The sequence below is a fragment of the Toxorhynchites rutilus genome, chromosome 1 (assembly GCF_029784135.1).
Source record: "Toxorhynchites rutilus septentrionalis strain SRP chromosome 1, ASM2978413v1, whole genome shotgun sequence".
NCBI classification, from domain to species: Eukaryota; Metazoa; Arthropoda; class Insecta; order Diptera; family Culicidae; genus Toxorhynchites; species Toxorhynchites rutilus.
The window spans coordinates 172,337,090-172,362,359 of NC_073744.1; the positions used below are offsets into that span (position 1 = coordinate 172,337,090).

At 40.0% G+C, this 25,270-nt stretch overlaps 1 protein-coding gene across 1 annotated transcript; it reads right to left on the minus strand.

The window, feature by feature from the left end:
- Nucleotides 1-3,114: 3,114 nt before the first annotated feature.
- Nucleotides 3,115-23,602, minus strand: LOC129762373 (protein cramped). The gene is made up of 6 exons (XM_055760599.1): nt 23,358-23,602; nt 8,082-9,665; nt 7,196-8,020; nt 7,025-7,132; nt 3,754-4,377; nt 3,115-3,688 (listed from the first exon to the last, which is right to left on the minus strand). The coding sequence occupies exons 2-6, from the start codon at nt 9,663-9,665 to the stop codon at nt 3,578-3,580; spliced, it is 3,252 nt and encodes a 1,083-aa protein (XP_055616574.1). The 5' UTR covers nt 23,358-23,602; the 3' UTR covers nt 3,115-3,577.
- Between the last annotated feature and the right edge of the window lie 1,668 nt (nt 23,603-25,270).

Sequence of the window (25,270 nt, forward strand, 5' to 3'; positions counted from 1 at the left end):
ACTATGAGATAGTGAGAAAAAATTGAGAAAGTTTGTAAAAAAAAAGCAAAAACACAACACAAAAGGTTCTTTCCAGAACCCCCAACATGTTCAAAAAGAGTAAACAGCAAACTAATCCATTTTCAGGTAGATAGGTGGGTATTCACGTAGGAGAAGAAAATAAAACAATATATTTAAAAAATATATTTAGCAAAAGCTGTCCCCTTTGTATAGTCCTACGTCACTCCGGTTATGTCCCCGACATTACCCACCCGTCTTTTTTTTCCAAAAAATTCTAGGCTTTAATTTGATATAACCATCATCTGTATCGCTCTAACAGTTCAAATGTTATGAATTTTTGAGAATAGGAACAAGGGAAAAAATTAATATTCCGAATTATCGGTTAACTTAAAAAAATTATAACTCAAAAAAAAAAAAAAGAACATATCTAATTTTGAGTTAAAAATCCTCAGTTTTCAAGAAAAAATATAGAAAAATATAGCGCCGTTGGCCCCAAACCATGTAAACTGTAAAAACGGATACAATCAAGAATCACAAGAAAAAAATTCAAATTTCTTGCAAGTTTGACATTTTTTCCAAAAAAGACTAGCTCATTAGCTTCAATTTGATGTATCGATAATCTGAATCGGCTTAGTGGTTCAAAAGTTATGAGTTTTTGATAAAAGTCATTTTTGGGAAAAAGTGAAAAAAATCGAATCACCCCAGCAAACATTAAATCGTATAACTTTGTATATGATAAGTTACATAAATTCGTATCAAATCACAATCGCATAAAATATCAATCAAAATATCGATCATGTATATCTAAACTCGCATAAAATGCAAAAACACGATTTTCCATGTCATCGATGGATTGAGTGGTAATATTGTCGGATCAAATCGCATATCAGTCCAAAAAGCATCGCATATCATTATATACGGCTTTATATGCGTACACAATATGGCATATACGTATATAGCCTCCACTTTTGCGTGTATATGCTAGTTATATGCATCATATATCATACAAATGTGTCTTGGTTGTTTGCTGGGACCCAACAAAAAAATAATACAGGTTCAATATTTTACCATAAAGAAAACAAGCTACCAATTTTCACGAAAATCTGAAAACCACTATATCAATTTGGCATGGAATGGCTGCAATAATACTGCAGTAATACTGCAATAGTTCACAAATTTCAAAGTTCGCGTTTTTCTTGTTGTTTTTCATGTCTTTTAGTGCGGCCATAATAATAATTAAGATTACTGCATTTGGATTGATGGTAGAAAATATCATTAACTTCCTTGAATAGTGGATGTGATATAATCCACTTTATATATGTATATATAATAATAAATATTTTCAAACGAATACATTTGTCAAACAAACTGCAAAACTAAATACTTTTATACTGTGCCTTAATTTTTTGATTTTAACGTTCAAAGACTCTTCAATAAAAATGGCATTGAAAAACTGAGTAAAACTGACATACAATTATGACGGACGATTGCTTCTTGATTGACGCGTGCTCCAACTGGCGAACTGCCAATTAAAAGGCACTCCAACTAAAAAAGCGCTATAAAACTACTATAAAACTGTGAAAAATATATAAAAAATATACGAAGACTCGTTTTGTCGTTTATGAGTTTGTTTTTTTAAGTTACTACTAGGCATGTTTGCGGATTAATGGAAAGATATGATATGTTGTTCCTTGATATGAGAATGAAAGTTAACAATTGGAAAAAAAAATTCATGTGAATGGAGACGATTTTTGTGTACAGCACATGCCACGTGGGCCTTTTGCTGATTAAATAAGTAAGATTTCTTCCAAAACGTCATAATTTTACAACCATTGAGTCGATTTCAAAAATCGTAATATCAAATGAAATCTTATTCTTCTATGAATCAACTTCAATCTGTCATTCAAACAAACTCAAAAATTGAATACTACATAAAAACTTTAATTATAAAGTTTAGAGAATTTGCGACTTAATTTTCTACAATTCGCTCTTTCACACCAAATTTCTATCTTGTCGCAATTTCAAACCTCTCAAAATGATAGGTCAAAGAACGAAAAGCAGGAAAAATTAACAAATAATGGGGGGTAAATAATAAAGCAAAGGTAATCATGGATTTTTAATAGATTAATCTCATAAAAATATTGAAAAAAAACATTCCTTTTTTAATTTCTCTTTCAAATTTTGATAAAATTGCACTGAATAGTTAAATAAGGGCAATATTAATATTTGAATAAACTTATGTAATTATAAACATGTTTATATAAACCTTCCCATCTTCTCATTTTTCATTAAAGACCTTGCGTCAAGACAGCTAGAAATCCATACACTCTCAAATCAAGTGTGCCTGAAAAAATTATATTCTTCACGTAAACAAGCGATGAAAATGTGGACACTTTTTAGTCAGTGAATTGTATGGAGTTCCACTGCTGTGCCAATACTACAATAAAACGACGACATTCTCCTTGAAACGTTTATGTCATTGAAGAACAAGATCCCCTTTACTCGCTATAATTTCACACGTCAGATCTGCTTCGTATACCACCCTCGTAATTTCTACGTCTTAGGAAGGAATGTAGGCACGATACTCTACCGTAAAGTGCAAGTCGACAACAATCGCGTTTACAAGCTTTCGGTTAGACACGACAACTCACAGTCTGTTCGGTTCAGTTTATGATCAGAAGGATTTTTTGTGGGCCATTCGGTTAGGGTAAGAATACAACCCACTAGCCAATACCAGGTGCAATGTCTGGAAAAGCTTTGATACGGGAATTGGAAACAACAGAAGGATAGAACGAGAACGAAAGCTGGAACGGGAACATCAGAGGAGAGGGGCGGAATCAAGGGTTGGATGGTTCCGTTTTTTGAAGGGGGCTTGGTAAGGTGAGCAGAAATGATAACAACTCGTGTCATTCTCAAATTCGGAATGTAAACACTTCAAACTAAATAGATTGAGATGGCATTTTAGGATTTGACGCTAGTTGACAGGATCGCCGTATGTAAATCAGAAGAAAGTCTCTTTTTTACCGAGCACGTTATCGTAACAATGATGTAGAACAAACTGAACTATCTGAGGGGCCGGTGAGATTATCACATCCGTACAACGAAAGCTAATAATTTTTAAAAAATGACAAACAGATGTATTCGTGGTTTCAATGATACAGGTAGTTTGTGCTTGTTTGCAGTAGAGGAAACTCAAATTTCAATCAAAATTCAACGTCTTTAAAGCATCTTCCATCCATTTGTCAAATTGAGTCAACACATTGTCGGTTAATATGAACGCTTTTAAGCTATATGTGTACGAGAAAGTTTCGTGTATATACTTCCTCAACTGATATTGTTTTTTTTTCTGTTTTTAATGCGATACACAAACACAACTTTTCAAAACTTTGATAGTATAACAGGTTTTGCAACGGTTTTGTAATTAAATTTGCAGATTGAAAACGAGCAAAAAAATAAATCAATTGTTTAGTCCACTCCAAACTTTTTCGGTGAAATGTATAAAATCATATTCGACAGCTCTCCTCCCCATAAAGCTTAGTGTATGTGTTTATAGTCCGGATAAGTTTGTTCGCGCTTTTTAAGCCGAATCCGGTTGCCCGTTTTGAGCCCGCAGCTCGGCAGCAATGTCCTCGAAGCGAGCGATGTAATCCACGCTTGATTCGCTGATAATGCTGATGTTCATCTGTTGCTGGAGGAAACAAAATTAAAGTTACTCTGAAAGAGAAGTGTCCAAAACAACGCTAGATAACTTACATCAGTGTCCTTTTTACGATGTGTCGGCTCATTATCGTATACCGCGTCCAAATGTCCCAGGAAACTACTCAACGATATATCGTTGATGTCTGTCTGGGGTAGCTTACCGTCGGCGGGTAACTCTTGCAGAATTTTAGTGGCGGAAATAGTTGTACAGTTGCTAATTTCACTGGCCGCCTCCGTACCCATCAAATCTGCTATCAGTGTCGACGAAGTTGAAGGCAGGGAGATATCGAACAAACTGATGCAACTGCCATCGTCATTGGTATCCGCCGCAACCGCACCAACAGACTTCGAAGCGCTGCTGCTAGCTTTCCCAGTGCTGCTGATGCTGCTTATTTTGTCCTCAAGCAACTTCGTCAGACTGTCCTCGGTTTCGGCGCTACGAATGGTGGTACCGTTGCGGGCCGCTCCGACACCTTGCGACGAGAGAACTTGTTGGCCGATGCCAGCTGTTGTTACTTTGGCAGAACTCGTGTAATTGTTGTTATTGTTCCTTCCAGGGGCATACCCGGCAGACCCATTAGGAAGCAACGACGACCGCTGTGATGGTAGCTGGTGGCGATTGACACGCGTTCGCCACCACCGTGAGTTTTTGTAGCGCATATGCGGCGAGGAAAGAATCTGTACAAGAAGATTGAATATGTAGTTGGCAATTTGGAAGAAGAATTAGAAACGGTGACAAAAAAGCTATCGGTGGGTTATATTTATGATATAACCGCAAGGCTGACGAAAAACGACCGTTGGCTCAGTAATCATTTGTGTGGGTTACTTCTTTGTCGACTGAACGAAGTACCATGAGAATCACTTCATTCGAAAGATAAAATATCTACGAGTTTAATGCTTTGGAAGCAAGCTATTGATAGAGTCGAATGAACTGAAGAAGTTTTAGGTCTCTGGAATTCAAGATAACAACAACAAATTATTGGAATCACAAAAATCTATAATTAAGGGTACCTACTTGAAATATCATCTCAGTCATTATTGTTATGCGGATGATGCAAGAAACGGCTAGAAGAGCAAGATTGTCGATCGCTTTGTACACAGCGGCGTTGAACAACTTGTATGCGGACATCCATTTAGTACGTGACGCACACTTTGACCAAAATTCGTCCGTCCGTCGCGTCCATTATTTTGAGCAATTGTGGTATGCCTTATTTTTATCTACTACGCTTCAAGTTTATTGAGGAAGAAGTAGACTGAAAGCTATAGCGAGATAGGTGCCAATCAGAAATTATCTGTTTGATGAAATTTATAGTCCCGATCGGCGACACAGACCAAACTTCCTTGGGCTCCAGAATAGCTTTATCAAGATATTGAAGTCTGCGTCTTGTTAAGCCTCCGCAGTTACAGAGCAAATGTTCCGAGGTTTCGCTTTCGGCATTACAAAAGCGACAAGTATCATCTTGTGCTAAACCTATGTTTTTAAGATGGTATTTACTCGGACAGTGTCCTGTTATAAGACCAGTGAATGTGCTGAAGTCTTTCTTATTAAGGCCCGCAATTATTGAGTATTTTTAATACTCGGTGTGATAATTTCTTTTGACTGGTTAAGTTGAACAGCATTCCAATTGGCAATCACTTCCCGGTCTACCCATTTCTTCAGTTTACTCTTCAACACACAGTCAGAAATTGCAGATCAATATTCAACCGCTCCATCTCCTCTAACGATCGCTTCGAGTAGTGGGCCGACGCCAGATCCAGCCAGAACACCGTGTCTTCGCCCTTATGGTATTTCTTGATGAACGACGCAACTTCCGGCAGGTACTTCGTACTATAAATTTCCCCGTCCACGACCAGTCCGGACCTGAAGAAGAGCGGCTTTAACATCCCCTTCTCGCTGATTGTCAGCCACAGCAGCACCTTCTTGGGGAACTTGGTGTGCCTGCAGCTCCGAGGCCAGTGGATGGGACTCCCGCTTCCTTCCATGTATTTCCATGTTCGCCAGGTACCGGCCAAGCGCACGAAGCGATGTAGCCACTTTTCCCTCGATCTTCCTCTTCAGCATTCTTTGGAGCTTCTTGTCGCTCAAGGTCGTCGACCGTCTGGAACCGGGCTTTCTTCCGATGCTCTGATTGTTGTCCAGCAGTGCCAAGATGTTGTAGATGCCGGAACGGATGTATCTGGCGTCCACAAAGTGCCGCACGATGTCCGTTTTCGACGTGGGATACCTTTCTTTGAACGCACACACTTTTGAACGGAGTAGCTTCACTGTTCGTCATCACGGTTAGAGTTCGACTGATAGAGCTGTCCATTTTTTCCTGTTGACTCATGGATTACTTGGGTTGATGCTGCATTGATAGTTTCGTCAGTGCGTGTGAAAGTAAACCCTTTAAAAATCGGCAATTCTTTCAATTTTTTTAATGCAAACGTTAAATTGAATAGAACCATTTTTAGCACTGTGTCCGATCTTTGACAGTTCGTGTACAGTGTGACGTCTCGATGCTGGAGACGATACAGCTCCCATGCCACGATGACACGGAACAAATGTCGAATGTTCATGAGTGCGTTGATGGTGGGTCTTCCCTGAACGAAGTGTACTAGAAACAGTTGGTCTCTGAATTTATTATTGTTTGGACGGCGAGTCATCGGGAAGACGTTCTCCGTTCTAGTCCAAGCTTTCACGTCCTTCGGTATTCAGGTAGGCCCCGGCTTGTTGATACCTCTTTCAGGTTGCAGCAAACGCTACGCAGCTTGAACGCCGGCACAGATTTTGTAGGAAAAGCTCAGAGAATGCTCGCTAGGTGGAAAAACACCAAAAGCTACCTGACTTTAGCCGATAGATTATTTGTCAGCAGCGATGACATTTTTCGGCCTCTTCTCGGCGGCTGTCTTCTACGCCCTGCACTTATCCCCGGAAATTGCAGCCATTTCCGATGCTGGCGCTTTCTTGGTCACCTTCTTATCGGTATTATTCTTCTCTCCGGTGGACTCGTTTTTGGCCTTTGGAGAACCTGCTAGAAACGATAACATGCTCCAAGGGCTGTAAATTATAACTGAGTGGATTTTCGAGCTGGCACCCGCTTATATACAGATTTATGTGATTTCAATAGCTTGCTTTCAAATCAATTTTTGACCTATTGGAACATGTTTTTGGATCAATAAGTAACAAACATATAACGTGTAGACATTTTATCTTTCGAATGAATGGGTTAGAGTACCATTTCGTTCAGTCGGCAAAGAGGTATTAACGCTAAAAAAATTGTTTCCCCAACGTAACGCTCTCGTTTTCAAAACAGTGAAATTCCATCACAGCCCAGAATATACTTACATTGTTTTGAACGCCCGCCAATGAGGCGACGTTACTGTTGCGGAGAGGTGCCATAGGTTGTTTGAAAATGAGACTATCGCTCATCGCGGAAGCACTTGGTTCGGTATTCTGCAAAGCAGATGTTCTTAATGTAAACAATGAAATGTTCCGTTATCTGTATGGGTTTCTTACCTTATTTCTCCTATCGCAAACGTGCCCACAAGGGCATCTTCTTTTTCCAGTCTTTTCGTTCAAGCTTGCAATCTGAAGCAATTGCCTAAGACGCCCGCTGAGATTAATCTCGTTACAAATCTCATCAATAGTTTCACCGCCACCATTCAGCCCAACCATCTGCAGACTTCCATTGGTGGACGACGATGTAACCCTCTCATTTCCCTCAACGTCGGAACACTCAACCGTGCAGACTTCCTCCCCATGGACGACGCTGTCCGACTTTTCGTCCTTCGACGCAACCCAAGCATACTCCAAATGAAGTCTGTTCTCCTCCCCGAACATGATGTACAAATCACCCACCGTCAAATCGCCAACGCTTTGCACCGTCCAGCCTTCCCTTATCTTTTGGATCGCCTCCTCCGAGATCAATGGCCGAAAATGCAAACTACTTAGCCCCGACAGGGCCGATTTCGAATCCTTGCGTTTGCCGCATTTCTCTCTAGATTCTTTCCGCTTAACGGTCGTCTTGATAAGATCATCGCTTGCGGACACATCGCCACCCTCGTCCACTTTTTGGGTTTTCGCCTGTTGCTGCTCGTTTTCGGATGTGGCCCCATCGTTGGAGTTATCGCCCCCGATACCACCAGCTTCCAACTCGAACTTCAGCTTGCTCAGACCAGATAGCTTGAGGGAATCATTCGATTCGGAGCCCCCCTTCACCTCCGGATCGTCACATCCCGAAACCGTAAATGACTTGGCTGGAAGGTGACATTCGTTATCACTGTTTTCAATGTCCTTCAGAATGTCAATCGATTCGTTCGAAGCATTGGGAGATTTGAATACCTACAACACGAAAAAATAAAAGTTTGGAACTAAAGATTGAAACGATTTTTGACAAACCAACCTCCGCCAGATTCGAAACAGCGTTTCCATCGAAAATTTTTTCCTCTTTGCCATCCTTCAGCTCGGGCTTGACCTTCTTACCGTCGGGACTGTGCTTCTCCGAACCACTGTCGTGCCGCTGACGCTTCGAATTCGCCCCCAATCGATCCTTGAAACTGTTTAACTTCTCCACACAAAGCGCTTCGCCGCGTACTTTCGCCCCTATCCGCTGCTCGTACGAGTTCAGGCAGATGCTGTAGCTGCTCAGGAATTCCGTCAAATTTATCATCGGCCTATGAATGACCGCAGTCTTCGGTGGAGTGAAGCGAAGAATTTTCTGATCGTCGTCGTCGTCGCTGGTGGTAAAGCGCGAACACAGCTCCAACTCGTGCTGCATCTTCTGGCGGGATGCTTTCGATGTGACGTTTACGCTTAAGTTTTTAAGATTTGAGATTCGTTCCACCAGCCGCACATCCTGGTGGCGCCATTTCTGTTGTAACATTTGCAGCAGCGTCGAAAGCCGCTTCTGCAGCGTTACCGTAGTTTTGATGCGAGGATTTTGGGCCAGCGACTGAACCCGACCCCAGGCTTCGACCGTGGCAGGTCTCAGAATAACATCCACCCTCGGGGGAAGCTTTATCTCCTCTTGCCACTCCTCCAACTGATTCAGTTTCCTCAAAGCTCGACACGATGGGGTCTTGATCCGGATGTTTCTACCCTTCTCCCGAATCGTTGTGGAACCCCTGTAAACCAAATCCTTCAGCTTGTGAAAGTATTTCTTGTTCTGAAACGGAACCTTCTTCCGCATCTCGCCATAGTTGATCAAAGCATACAGTTCTTGAGCCTCCTTTTTGACATCATCGGAAAAGTGCAAATATTTGGACACCTTCTGATTGAACTGATAGTACAGATGGCGAACATCCTTCACCTTGAACAGCTCGCTGTTACTATCCTTTCGGCGCTTCTTCGTGTTCAAGTAGTTTGCGATTCCTTCGAAATCCTTCCCACACTCGTTGAGCGCCTCGAAGAACAAGTTCTTGTCCTGATTGCTCCACACCACACGAACCGCTTTCTGCTGGTTCGGTGTTTTCACCTGGCTCCCAGCCGAACCCATCGAACCAGCCTTCCCCGCCGCAACGCCTGTGCCACCCTCCTTGCGATCCTGGGGCGGTGGTGTATTGCCACGAATTGAATCCATTCGCATTTTGTGAATTACGCGGGCACTTGTTCGCAACGCGTGGCCACATTCCGCGTCCCCACTCGGGTAGAACGTGGTTACCGATCCGAGCAGCTCTTCGGTGGGTATTTGCTTCAGGCTCGGATCGTTCAGTTTGTTCGCGATTGGTTTCGCTTGGGGCTGGACTTGGCCTTGTGCTTGCGTTGTACCCGCTGCAGTTGCTGGTTTGGATGTTTGGACTCCCGCCGCAGTAATAGGCAGATCGACGACCGGTGGGAGGTTCACGGAGGATGAAACTATGGCGGCCGAAGGAATGCTGCCATCGTCCGCCGCTTTGGCCAGCTTGAGCTCGACATCGACGATTTTGAGGTCATTCTTGTGTGTGTTAGCAATGATTTCTGTCGAGCATCCGATGGAGGCCGCATCCATCTGGAAGAGAGTAAGATGGGTAGATGTTTTATTAGATAGTTCAGTTTACCAGATTCTAGCAGTATTCAGTTCCAATGTGAATTGTGCATTCCAACATTTAAAATAAATCATATTAAAACTAGAACTCCGGACTCACTCCATGCAGCGTCGACAATTTTTGCAAAGCTCGAAACTTTTAGAATCCGGAATCACAAAACCAATTGTGTCTAGGGATTGGTTAAAGGCAAAATATGTGTTATATCAATATGCAAATAATTAATAGTTCTTTTCAGAAAAAATATTATTCCGTTACAGTTTTGATGATGTTTTCGTACTTTTCTTTTTTTTTTCTTTATTTGAGAGGCTTTCAGCCTCCTGGGCTGGTTCGCCTTTCGTACTTTTCTTTGGATACCCTCCATCAAACTTTGGACTTTTTCGTCAATCTCAGCGGCCATTTTATTCCACGATCTCATCATATCTGCATTATCCCGAGTCACCCTGGCACCCTTCTTCAGTTTTCGCTTGACAATTGCTGAATATTTTTCGATTGGGTGAAATTGGGGGCAATTGGAAGAACTGTGATTTTTTTCAATGTAAACGACCGCACTAAAGCACCTCTGGACTGTAGTGGCAGCTTGCTAAATCCGCCCAAAATTTCAACGGACCTGTGTGAGCCTTAATAGCCGGACGGATACGTTTCTCTTTTCTCCATTTTCTAGTTCATTGTCATGTTTGTGACGAGAACTTTGGTTTTCTGTCCACTGCTGCAAATACCAAATCAAGAACTTCCTGGCAAATTTCTCAGCGAAAACTTCAATTTGTTGGGAACATCTTCTCTGACAGTGGCTTTATAGACTTGGACGTCCGTCTTTCTCAGCATCTTTAACGACCTGTGGAGTACACACGGATTTCCCGAGGTTTGGAGGCACGGCCTAGTAATACCCATACCTGATCATTCAACTATCGGCAGGTCGCCTTCTCGCAAAGTTACGTAAACGCCAAAGTTGACATTTGACTTTTTTGTATAGGTGGATAAAGAATACCAAATATTTTCTAACTTCAATTGGTTGGGAAATGATGTAGTGACAATGTAATTTGCAAGAAAATTTTGACAAAAAGTAAAATGGGTCATTTGACCCCTTGTGGTAGATTTAGTGTTCAGATCAGCTTATTGAAGAGTATGTAACTGGTTATATTAGTTTTGTTAAATCCAATTTAAAGCACAGAATACTGTGAATTGCCAATTTTATACTAATACTGCCAATTTTATATACGATAAGACATGTCAAAATTTGTGCAGCATGAAATAAAGCACAAAGAGCAACTCTGCCTGCGATGATGGATCTATATACAGTCAACTCTCCCTTATACTTATGACAGACATACAGCTGTACTTGCGTTGTACTTCGAAAATTGCATGTCTGTCACCATGTACAGCGCTAGAACCATGCAAGCAACTCGGTACAATCGCTGTACCTGTACCAACCTATTTTACCGCTGTACATGGCTACAGTTGTACTGTGCGCAGCGCCATAGACGATTAGTGGTGGGTAGCATGAACAAAACGAATCAAAACATTTGGTATACAATCTTTTCATTGACTTTCTCTTGATTAATAACTCAGATTGGAAACATATTTGTTGTGTTCGATAGTTTAGACGCTAAATAAAAACCTTTTTCATTGAAATATTGGTGAAAATACAATGCAATAAATTCAAACTTCTGATTGTCAGTCTGACATGCGGTACAATGTACAACCAAAGTATGTGTGTCATGCTATCGTGGTACCTGTACAACGCTGTACACGTACAGCGCTAGTACAGTTGTATGTCTGTCCATGGTATTACTCGATGTTCTGTAACTCGATATTTTCTCTAACTCGATGATTTTCATGGCACCTTTGATTTTACAAGCATTCTTCTTTCCATAACACGATACCTTCCTTATGGCGGGTTTACATTAGGGAGATCTATAGCTATAGATGGATTTATTCACGTGAAAATAGGTGTAAACGGGTGAGAATAAATATGATACACTTATTCGAGGTACATATAACTTGAATAAATTCAGCATATGTAAACGCTTGTGAATTTCTCACTGGTGAGAAATCACTAAAGTTGGATGCAGTTCTACTTCAGGTGAATAAATTCACCGAAAATATGAATATATTCATTATAGAAGTTCACGCTAGTGTAAACGGTTGATGCGATTTCTATAAATCTCATCATATTTCTTCACACGAATATATCACTAGTCTAAACCCACCCTTACTCTATTCGCGACATAGAAGGTACGCTGTCGCAATCTAGCGGATATTATGAATGTATGAGGAAAAAGTAAACAAACCGTGTGTTTTTCAACTGAACATTGAGTGCTATTTTTTCTCGAGTTCTTTTGTAGTTTATAAAAAAACGAATACGTTGTTATAGAGTACTAGTATAGAGTTTAGTAAAGCAGTTTTACTTCAGGAACCGTTTATTTATTGCGTTGACATACAATACAGATTTGAATAAGAGTACCTTCATTGAGACTAGCATGCTCAAATGCAGTTGTAAATTTTCATACATTGAATGAAAATTAATTTGAAATGTTGTTTGCACGGCCAGGTTACATAGTCCGGATCCGTGTATAATCATCACTAGAAGAACTCCTAATCTTTTCACCAGAACCTTTGAAAAGTGGACCTCATAAGTTGAACGAATTGCCTTTACAATAAGGAAATTGCTTTTGTTAGTAATACTGAAAAATATGGATCATAACGCAGAATCTATCTGTCGCTCGATTTGTATAGTCGTTCCAGATTATAAATTAAGATATTGGCCCAGAATAGTGTAACCTTTCATCGAAAACCGATAAAACCTGGCTTTAACGGCTCAGGATGGAGATTGAGCCATTGATAAACAACCGTACCTGAAATCTTCATATCAACGCGTTGCATTTCTTTCCACCAGGTATATAAAATTACCCTCGACGACCAAACGACTTCCTCCGACAGTGAAATTAAAAATATCTCCCAGGCCCACGAATACATTGCATGTTGCGTTTTCTCCCAATAATGGCTCCTGAAAAAACGCGAAAAAAATCATTACTAGACACTGTTTTCGCTCACGATTTTTTTATCACTTGTACAAAACTCGTCACACTTTTACTTAGAATATTCATTTGATACGGACAATTTGATTTTCATTGATAATTTTGTTCCTGAAGCTGTGTTCATTTTTCCCGCCGCAGAGAAAGCGTCATTTTCTACAGCAATAAAAATATGTTTCTTATTTTGCTAGTGTATATATTTCAACCTAATTAGCTCTGTAGAACATTATTCTTCCATTCAACGCTCACCATTATTAAAATCAATTCACTATAGTTGTGAAACTACTTGTTCAAATCCACCACTTTTTGCTTTGCGTTTTGTTTATCTTTGCTTCATATAAACTGGCTGTCGAACTCAGCTTCGATGTCCCGAATGGATTTTGATTCATGTTTCCATGGAAAAAAAAAATCAATCGACTTAAGGGGGCTGAACCTTAGGTCAATTGATTTTCGCGTACATGTTTTCAATTGCTCTTGAAAGTGAAGACGAAGTGTTTGTGTCATCGAGGAGTTTCTTTTCAAGTATGGAAAACCGCGAAAAATCTTTCAACCGAACATCGAGCAGTTCTAAAAGTATGGGGTTCTGAAGGGGGTCTGAAGCTGCAAATGATTTCAGTATTGCACAAAGTACGGTATCCACACTATTCAAGCTAAAGAAAAAAATGGAACCGGAAGAGAAAATTGAATCTAGACAAAAAACATACAAGGTTGGTCGGAATCGAAAAGCTGGAGCGGCAAATGGATTTTTCGTCTTATCAAGCCAGAGAGAATAATTTACCTCTCTCAGGTTCTATTTTTCGGGAGAAGGCTTGCGAATTTGTCCAGAACATGTGAATTTTCAGCTTTAAAGCACAACCAACATGGACGGAAGCGATAAACTACCGTTGCTGGTCAACGGAAAGAGTAAAAACCCACTGGTATGCTTCAAAAAGAAGAAGTCATTACCAATGATATACGAAAGCAACACCAAGGCCTGGATGGCCTCAATGCTTTTCAAGAAATAGATCATGCAACTTGAGAAAAAATTTCCAAAGAAAAGAAGTTGGGTGTCAAAGAATAAATTGTAGAGTGGTTAGAGAGCTTTAACTTGGTTGATAGAAACAAACAAGTTAGTATGAATTTTTGGGATTGAAATTATAATTACACATTAAAAATTACTAACTTTTAAATATTCCACCTACAAAATGTTATTTAAATCCACTAATTTAGATGTTCCACTACTATATCCTGTACTAAATTTCCTCATATTTCAAATGAAACAAGAAAAAAAGTTCTACAACTCTGTCATCGTTGAAATACGAACATATGCGTTGAAGGATTTTTTATCGTCATATAACCGTCCATCACCTCCTGAGAGATTCTGGAAAAAATGGGTGGGTTATATCTATAATATAACAACAAGGTTGACGTGGGACTAGAGATGTGCCATCCGCTCATGAGCTGTTCCGAAGAATCGACTCTTTGAAGTGAGTTGACGCGGAACAGCTCGCAAAAAAAATCAAACAACTCTTCAGCTCACTTTGATGATGATGAAGGAGAGAAAAGAGCTGTAGAATTGAAGAGAGTGTGTGAGCTGTAAGATTCAAATGAACTGACCGTCTCTCGCTCTTCGTGTTAAGACATCAGTTTAGTTTCATTTGTCCCTCGTCTTTTCAACTGTTCTATTCGCGTTGACGGCATTGAGCTTTGTTTACCAGTTTAGGGGGCGCCAAAAATAATAATTGGCTCTCAGGCAGAATGAACACGTTTTTAAAATTCAAATTATTAATGAAAATTAACTTCTGTGTATCAAATGAGTATTCTATTTCAATGAAAAACACTTTGTTTGCAGGCGGTGCAAAAATCTCATAAGATTTTTTTTTTTGAAGAAAACTTTCTATTGTAATGTAAAGCCTCAGTAAAAATGTCGGAAATGTTGTACTCGCCGAGTCTGTTGTAAATAATAGTCTGGAATACGTGTTTCAAGTAATTAATAATATGGTGTGAAAAATTTCATTTGAATTTTAACATTTTCAAACTGGCTTCGTGGCTATCGAGTTTGGGACCCAAATTGAAAGTCGGCACTGACAACTGAGCTGAAGAGCTGTTCATACGAACAGCTCATTTAGATGAGCTGATATGATCAGAGCTGTTCATCATGATGAGCTGATTTGCACACCTCTACGTGGGACTACTTAAGTTTAGCAATCATTTCAGGGAGCAGAAGATATGAACACATAACCTTCAATGCAATCTTGAATAACCGAGCCAAAGCGTTATGTTCGTACCCGTTCTTGTAATCCGTGTTAGCACGTGTCAACCACTTTTCGGAGTTTTTTTTTCGGGAAACATGCGGGTGCAGAAATATCTCCGGCTTGCATGAATCAACAACTTCAACTTCTACTTTTTATACTATAGAGGATTTAAACCTAAAAGTTCATTCTCCTCTAGTGTCTGTACCATTTTTTCAGGTCCCTATGTTTAGGAGACCATGTTAAGGAAACATATTTTAGTTTGCACAAAGGCATGCGAGTGCAAAAGTACTCGCAGTTTGCATTTATTTGCAAAGCCGATTTCCCCAGACATCTTGGTTTTAAAGTCTGTTTTAGGCAAACATATCAGTCGGATGTTCTGTTCTTATTTTTAAGGGACTTTAACCCGAAGGTCATTCGTCCCTGATATCAGTCGGAACAGAAATGCTCCCGACTTGTATGAATTTGCAATGCCAATTTCCTCGGACACCTTGGTTATGATGTCTGTGTTGGGGAAACACATATCAGTCGGAACAAAAATACCCCCAAGTTATAAGCATTCATGTATTTGCAATGCCGATTTCTCCAAGGCTGCTTGGTTTTGATGGCTGTGTTATGGAAACCGTGAACCGGGCCAATCAAAACGAGGCAGTTAGCGCGTTTAGATAACGCTTAGCATTTTACAGTTTTTCTATTGTTTATTTAATGAAAAATAACATTTTATTAATTGCGATAGAAGCGTGTATATTCCCATCAATTGATGCAAACTTCTTTCCGATCCAATAAGAAATGTTCGAGTTATAAGCATCCGGAATCTTTCATTTTTTCCTGCATGTTCTGTGTTTAGGTTTTCATTTTACCCCCCATATACTCCGGCTAGATGTAGTCCCACGTCAAAATACCCCCGACCTGCGTGAATTTGCAATGCCAATTTCCTCAGACACCTTGGTTCTGCAGTCTGTGTTGGGGTTTTGAAGACTGTGTTAGGGAAAACATTTCGGTGAGAACAAAAGTCCCCGTACTTCCATGTATTTGCAATACCGATTTCCCCAAGGCTGCTTGGTTTAAATGGCTGTGTTGGGGAAACCGTAAATCGGGCCAATCAACACGAGGCAGTTAGGGCGTTTAGATAACACTTAACATTTAACAGTTATTTAATTGTTTATTTAATGAAAAATAACATTTTATTAATTGCGATAGAAGCGTAGAAATATTCCCTATCAATTGATGCAAACATCTTTCCGATCCATTTTTTCCTACATGTTCTGTGTTTAGGTTTTCGTCACGTCAAAACATTTTTTGACGTAGGACTACGTCTTTCATTTCTATACCGGGGTGTAAAACCAAAGTTTCGAGAACGAAAGCGTTACGCTGGAGACCGAGATTTTGAGCGTTAATAGCTCTTAAACAACTGAACGAAATGGTTTGATAAACACTTCATTTGAAAGATAAAATGTCTACGCGTCATATACTTGTTACTTTTTGATCCAAAAACTTGTTTCAATAGTCTTAAAATTGCTTTCAAAACAGGCTATTGAAATCACCAATCGGTATATAAGCGAGCGCCGCTCGTAAACCCACTCAGTTATGATTGAACAGCGATTGGAGCATGTTGTCGCTGTTGTTGTGAAGCTAATTCGTTTATCATGAAAGCGCTGATGAACGGTGTCACTAAGAGCCTGTTTGTGCACCTAAGGCCAAAAGGGAATCCATCAGGAGGAGAGTGATGCCACGGTTCCGCTTGAAACATCGGAGCAGCCGCCACACACACACACACACACATACACGCGCGGAATTCTCGTTGCTATCATCGTTGCTGAAAAATAATCTGCCAGTTCCCCTGGGAATTGAAAAATACATTCATGCGAAATAGTTTATTTTAATGTTTTCTATCCATATAACACTGTGACCAAATACATTTGGTTTTGTTATTTTTCAATCAATCGCAATTAACAGGAAAGCTTCTGAATATTTTTTCCCCATCAGTGGAAATTTTCGTATCCAATATTGGATGCATAACATGAAAAACGGAAAATGTTTCACATCGCGAAAATCAAGTCATTTTCGAGCGATTATTTGCTTTCTACTCATATAATGCTGCGACCAAATACATTTCGTTTTGGATTTTTTCAATCAAGTGCGATCAACCTAAGACCACGTCTTTCGGCAATTTATTAGAGGTGCAATGAATCTTTAGGAATTCCCGCTCTACGCGCACTGGCAAACAATGTGTACTCAACAATTTCTCAAACGAGAAATGGGTGTTGTGAGAAAGGATTAGCGAACGCGAAAACGACAAACGGGAGAAAGATACGTTTGGAGGTTGAAGGAAATTGGCAGAAAACTTCTTCATTCTATCATTCAAATAATGTGATTCATACCACATCGTTTTGCCAGAAAGAGATTATTAATGTTCAAAGGAGGAATCGAGTCCTCCGAGGAAATTACCCAGCGCAAATTAGAGTCGACTATCGATTGCGGCATTCGTACACAAATAATTTTATAATGCAGTTTCACCAAAGTGATTTCTTCGGATATATTCACTACATCATGTCATGTATTTCATATTCTTCATTATGAAATCCATATCCATGGCACCTATCGGTAACGAATTATTATCGAAACCACGATTTTCGCTAAATGCTCCTTTCAGTTCGGCCTGTAAAAAACTTTTCTGTACTCTAATCCATCAAATTTGGAGCCCTGAAAAGGGCTGTTGATTATATGCTAAGCTAATATAGCACGCTCTCCTCGGATACGATAGGCCAGCTGGATGTCCTTGGGCATGATGTGACGCGTTTTGCATGGATAGCACACAAATTGGTATCTTCGAATAAGCCTCCTGCAGCGTCATAGCCGCGGAACTTTGGAAGCGCAAGTCGGTTTTGAAGTCCTGAGCAATTCCACGATCCAAATGCTGCAAAGGTAGCTGCGGATCAGCAATTCGGTCGACTTCTGATAGCGATGAATTTCACGCAAAGTTCCCGGTCGATAGCGATGTGGCTTCCCCACCTATCCTGCTACTGGTGCGCTTATCCGAGCTGACTTCGTGTGCCTTACCACCGAATGACTAACGAGCTGTCTGCGAAAGACTAACGAGCTCGAGTCCTCACGGTGCGAGAGTAGAGTAAGAAATGAACGAAAGCAAAGGAAGCGTCATTTTATAAACCATAAAAGTATAGAATCTAAATCCCACCCTTATTATATTCGTGAGTATACAGTAAGCTTATACAATAAAGAGGGTGGGGTTTACATTCGATTCTTTTATGTTTTATAAAATGACACTTCCCTTGCTTTCGTTCATTTCTTACTCTACTCTCGCACCGTGAGGACTCGTTTCATCGGGACTAAGCAGACAGCTCGTTAGTCCTTCGGTGGTAAGGCACCACGAAAGCAGCTCGGATAAGCGCACCAGCCGCAGGAAGCGTGAAGAAGCCACATCGCTATCGACCGGGAACTTCGCATGAAATTCGTCGCTATCAGAAGTCGACCGAATTGCTGATCCGCAAGCTAGCATTTGGTTCGTGGAATTGCTCAGGACTTCAAAACCGACTTGCGCTTCCAAAGTTCCGCGGTTATGACACTGCAGGAGGCTTATTCGAAGATACCAATTTGTGTGCTATCCATGCAAAACGCGTCACATCATGCCCAAGGACATCCAGCTAGCCTATCGTATCCGAGGAGAGCGTGCTATATTAGCTTAGCATATAATCAATAGCCCTTTTCAGGGCTCCAAATTTGATGGATTAGAGTTTAGAAAAGTTTTTTACAGGCCGAACTGAAAGGAGCATTTAGCGAAAATCGTGGTGTCGATGATAATTCGATACCGATAGGTGCCATGGGTATGGATTTCATAATGAAGAATATGAAATACATGACATGATGTAGTGAATATATCCCCATATCGAAGAAATCACTTTGATGAAACTGTTTACCGTTTGTCGTTTTTAAGTGTTGTGAAAGGGCATTATTTTTGCTGAGTAAATTCCAAGAAAAAATCCATTCCTTCTTTAAGCGTGATTCATTCTGCTTCGGATCAACGGAACAGTGATAATCATTTCATACAAAAGATAAAATGTCCAAGAGTTATATGATTGCTATTTATTGAGTCGGAAAATTGTTTCAATAGCTTAATGATAGCTTCGAAAACAGGTTATAAAATGACGCTTCCTTTGCTTTCGTTCATTTCTTACTCTACTCTCGCACCGTGACGACTCGTTTGTTTGGGACCAAGCAGATAGCAGGATAGTCTTTCAGTGGTAAGGCAGACGAAAGCAGCTCGGATAAGCGCACCAGCCGCAGGATAGGTGAAGAAGCCACATCGCTATCGACCGGGAACTTTGCGTGAAATTCGTCGCTATCAGAAGTCGACCGAATTGCTGATCCGCAAGCTACCTTTGCAGCTTTTGGATCGTCGAATTGCTCAGGGCTTCAAAACCGACTTGCGCTTCCAAAGTTCCGCGGTTATGACGCTGCAGGAGGCTTATTCGAAGATACAAATTTGTGTGCTATCCACGTAAAACGCGTCACATCATGCCCAAGGACATTCAGCTGGCCCGTCGAATCCAAGGAGAGGGTGCTATATTAACTTAGCATATAATCAACGGCCCTTTTCAGGGCTCCAAATTTGATGGATTAGAGTTCAGAAAAGTTTTTTACAGGCCAAACTGAAACGAGAATTTTCGTTTGGATGCCATACAGCATCGAGAAAATTCCGGAAAGATCTAATCGCTGAAAAATAATCTGCCAGTTCCCTGGGAATTGAAGAATACATCCATGCGAAAGAGTTTATTTTAATGTTTTCTAATTATATGGCGAACACAGCGACCAAATACATTTGATTTCGTAATTTTTCAATCAAGTGTAATTAGCTGGAAAGCTTCTGAAGATTATTCTTTCCCATCAGTAGGATATTTTCGTATCCAATAATGGATGCATAACATGAAAAACGGAAAATGTTTCGTATCGCCAAAATTATATAATTTTCAATCGATTATTGCTCAGTCGCCGAAATTTTCATACTCAGAGAGTTCATTCTCCTCTAGTTTGCCTTCCAAATTGCCATCGTAAACCACACCTTCTCTCGATTCAATCACGCACGAAAAGCATACTGAAATGATATTCTGGTGGTGAATCCCATTCATTTTTCGTGAGGCGTCGTGCACAAATTACGTAACGCGATAAGGGGGGAGGGGTTAGATGTTGCGTTACTTTCTGTTTATTAGAGATAGGAAATTGCGTTACGAAAGGGGGGGGAGGTTCAAAATCCGGATTTTTGCGTTACGTAATTTGTGCACGACGCCTGAGGACATCGACAAGACAACATCGTTACTGAACGAGCTGAACGGCGAGGGATCGAGGTATTCATTACCTGGCTTGACCTGACCTGAAATGCAATCAGTTTGTTTTAACTGTGAGGGAGCGCAGAAAAGCCGATCGATCAGAAGGAGAAGAGAAGGTGACCAAGAGAGTATCAGCATCGAAATACGGTTCCTCGGGAAGACATAGAAGCAGCCGCCACACACACACACATACACGCGCGCAACTCTTTTCGTTTGCTGGTTATCGAGAGGAAACCTGGAAAGAAATGATCGTTGCTGAAAAATAATCTGCCAGTTCCCCTTGGAATTGAAAATTACATTCAAGCGAGTTTATTTTAATGTTTTCTATCCATATAATACTGCGACCACATACAGTTGGTTTTGTGATTTGTCAATCAAGTGCAGTTAACAGGAAAGCTTCTGAAGATTATTCTTCAGAACATGGTTTTTTGTATCCAATATTGGATGCATAAAACCTTGAGTCTTCAAAGTAACACTCTCGTTTTTGAAGTCACCCAAATATTTATTTATTCATTCATTCAGGATGGATTTAGATTCAACTTCAAACAAATGATCTCTAAATCAACGATAGTCCTACGTCACCCTTGCGGTTATACCATAGATATAACCCACTTCCTGTTTTTTCATGTGAGATATGTGTTTCTGACTTTAAGAGGATGAATCGAAAATTCAAATTCATTCCATGATTGGGACATAAAAAAATATGAAAGAATGTTCTGTATCTCGATACCTCCCTTACTCGATGGTCCTCTTGGATACCGAGTTAGGGAGAGTTGACTGTAGTAGCATGTCCGAAAAAGAACCTGAAACTATAGAGAACCAGAGCAGAGGGTCCGAAGCCCCCAATCAATCGTTTCAATGGACATTTGTTCGCTTAGCTAGACGTGATCACCAGGTTGCACTGTCTGTAGCGTTAGTATTTACGTTTCCGATAATAGTCAAAACGTCTCCGTCGATAGTTTCAGTTGTTAACGGATAAAATCAAAAAGATTTGGAAGAAATTAAGTGAAATGTCTGGAAAATGTGCTCTGGATTTTTTGCGAGTCTATGATAGTACTTTTTCCTGAATACTCTGGGATATGATAAGAACAGCAGATTCGTGTTTTTTCAATTAATTGAGTTTGTAAAAAAGGCAATCTGCAATGTGGGTAATTTTAGCAACATGATTTACCGATATCACGATCAATCGCATAAAGATGGTGGAATGACTTACACCAACGGTATGAGTAAATTCTGACTATGTGGAATAATTCGTTGTTGGATCCGAGGAGTTATAATGTTATGAACCAATATTATTTTAATTGTCATACTGATCTGGTGGTTTCATTATCTACTTGAAGATTCAAATGGAGAAATTTAGTTAATTATAACATTAAAAAGCACAATTGGTTCTCTAGTTCATCGCAGTGTACTGCACAGAAAATAGTAATTCTATTAGCGGTGTTTCAATGGTTTTCTTATATTAATCTATTAGGAAACACTAAGCAATAAGACACTATCGTGACAGACATGTTTGGACTCTACAAAGAATGTAATTCAAATGTAGCACATAATACTGATAATTGTCGATTTTCGAACGATGTATGAAAGCCGTATGGAACTACGTCTGTTATGCGGACAAATAGTGATTTTTCGGAAACGTTTTTTCGAAATTGCTCAAATGTTTTAGAAAAAAAAATGTTTGTTCGCATGTTGGGCAAACGATTTACATTGCGTAGAATGCAAAACGGCGAAAAAGTCGATTTTGTTCATTTTGTCGCTTACGTCTCCTATATAAAAATGGGCAGCTTAGGAACATCGAGCAATTGAAAGGTCGCGAAAAAAATCTTATGAGTTGTCATAATCAGAATAATGATAAATAAGGAATGATGATAATGACAACCCCTCCCAGTTTCCCAGTTAATTTTTCAGAATATCTTCGTAACTAGATATTACCATTAATAGAGAACTACGTGAAATAGTAAGAAAAGTAAAATAGATGGCAACAAGTACGTTAATTATTTAGCATCGTTCGCATTTGATTTCATTCTCATTCACAGTTCGAGATTTCTTAAAATCGGGAACAACCAAAGATATGAACAAAAATTCTGGGCACATTCTGCAGATCAAAGCAGGATTAAAAAAAACTGAAATCATTGAGTCCAAAATATTGCGATTCAGATATAATCGCACCCATTGAACACGGCTGAAACTGCGGCGGGGCCCACCGATGATTGTAACATTTTTTAACGGAGCCCCAACATATATTCTAATTATTATCACCTATTATCACGGCAAATATTTTACTATCGGTAGCATTCAGTGACGTAACCGCTGTTATTTCCAGACGGAGATTTTATTAAAGCATAAGGAATTGTAACTACGGGTGATTAGGATGACACAAAAATGGCGTCGGGAATGATTATGCCTGGATAAGTTTCGTCTCTAGAATATACATCTTTCCACCGATAGTTAGTAGAACATATATTTTAGTGGTCAAAACTGTCAGAGAATTGCGCCATAGAAAAATCTTTCGAATATAAACTTATTTTGTGCGAATCCCAATTTTACTTGTTCACCAACACTTTGGTCTTCGAAGACGCAATTTTATGTTCGATATTCTCTTCGTATTTTGAGAAATTTCTCTGGATTTTACAAGAAAAAAAAACTATGAAGTTTGGTGAATACAGTATAATCTAAAATAAATCTAATAGAAAGACCGTGTATTTCCCGATTTCACTTAGCTACGTGAACATGGCATAAATTAATATTACGAAAAAGGTTTACTGTATAGGAATTTTCTAGGTCGAACTAGACTGCCTATTTCGGTCCATTATCAACATCTTATAGGATTTAACGTGGAATAAACCACAGATTTGCGAGAAGGGGCCTTCAAATCGTCTTTTGCCGCCCGTTTGGGGACATACTTTTCCCTTTTAAGTAGAAAAATTTACGACCTATTTTTTCACAAAAATGGCGGTGAGTACTTTTCGAGTCACCACATCTTTCCGCGGCTGTGTTGAATGGAAGCAACGATTTTATTTTTAAAAACAAATCTGCTCCGTACGTACCTGAGCCGATTTCGATCGATTCGATCACCACCGATGTCGCGCTTATGCTCCAGAAACAAAACAATCCGCCCGCCGCTTTCTATCGAAGGGGAGCAAATCACCCAAAGCGAGCACACAAAATCTCAACAGCTTCGGACACTCCTTTAGATAAATAATAATCGTCGCACTCGCACAACACCAACGATCGCAGTCAGGTTTTCCTCCGCTCTGCCACTGCACGACTGTGACTTGTGTTCACCACTGTCTTGTTTGCATTCATCCACGGAGGCAGACACTCGGTTGTTTTGGTATCTGTCATATTGCTCCTTGCGTCGTGCTTGCGTGCTTTCTACCTGCCTTTACACCCGCTCCCAGGGACGCTGGCAATGAATTGCGTCGAATGAACACCAACAATCGCTCGGCGGAACTGTGTTGAACGTTTTCTAAAAAAATATGAACAGTACTCAATAATCTAAACTTTGAAATTTTAATTGCTATTTTTATCAGTATTAAACAATACAAATAAACTATATTAATCGCAATTTGGCTTTATTCGAAAGATAATTATTCGCATGATTTTTAAGTTTAATTCAAATTCCGTTCACCAAACATCGCCTCAAACCAAACTGTGTGGCGTATTGCACCCTGTAGCAGTTACCAGTATCGATTGCGTTCTGGTCGGCATCATTTAAAAAAAAAACGAAGCTATGGTTCCATCTTCCTCTAAAGCGCACCAAGCGTAGTACGTTCCTGACGATGGTGGTATTATGCACAGTACAAATGGTACACGAGCGATTATGGGTTTCTCGAAATAATTACTTTGATGGGTGAATCTGTCCATCGTAAAATGGACATATCAAAAGGGTCGTTAACCGCAAGTTTTATACCTTCAAAAACACTCACTGCGTTGGGAGCACATTCGAAGCCAGAAGTATATTTGCAATAATATTGCCAATACCGATTTACGAATATGTAGCAATGAAGAATCGGAAACTACTGAACCCATATATCTATTCCACTCAACTTGAGTGTGGATATGAATGTGTGATCAATGCAATGAATGGATAACACATCAAAAAATGATAAAAATACATGAGAACAGTTTGTCGTAATTATTGGTCAACTATTACGATATATGACGAAAGTGTGTAAATGTTAAATCAGATCCCACTGAGGCAAAACTGAACGACAAGTTGCACTAACTGTCGTATACTAGACAACATTTTTCTACATGTCAATAATGTAGAGTAGTTGGATTGTCGTGGATGTTGCTTCGATGGGAATGACTGTATGGAAAGCAAAAGTCGCAGGCCACATGTTACATAAAAGCAGCCCGAATTAAATCTCGGCGATATATTATATTCCAGTGTAAGCGCACCTTAAGCCAAAAAAATTGAACACCGTACAAAGAACAATGTTCACTCCAAGGCGCCTAGAAGTATATCCTAAGGTGGGTCAACTTGCTAAAACCACTTTTCAGCCATCTTGGAAGTCTACTGTGTTTTGTTTGTAAACAAAACACAATACGCTAGTGCCGAAGCTCGCTCGTGATCAGTCTGTCTCTTTCACGCTACAAGCAAATAATTCCCCTTCTGCTTTCTTCCGTACTGTTTTCATATACCGCTCCCCTAACCCACTAAGTGACGAAACGGCCTCACCTAGTACCATAAACCCGTCTTGGTTCACTCTTCCCGAATTAGTTCATTTCTAAACAAGGGAAAGACCACTGATACGTACATAAACAAAGCGTTCGTTGACATTTGTAGCGCACTAGATGCTAGCCGATATAATGCATTAGCTTGAATCCAAGATGCTGGAATTGATAGGTGGCTCATTATTAATATTATTCTAATAAGGGTGCTCATACACTGTTTGACCGAAGCCAAATATTTGACTCTTTTTGACAGATAAAATTTGGTCAACGTGTACTGATC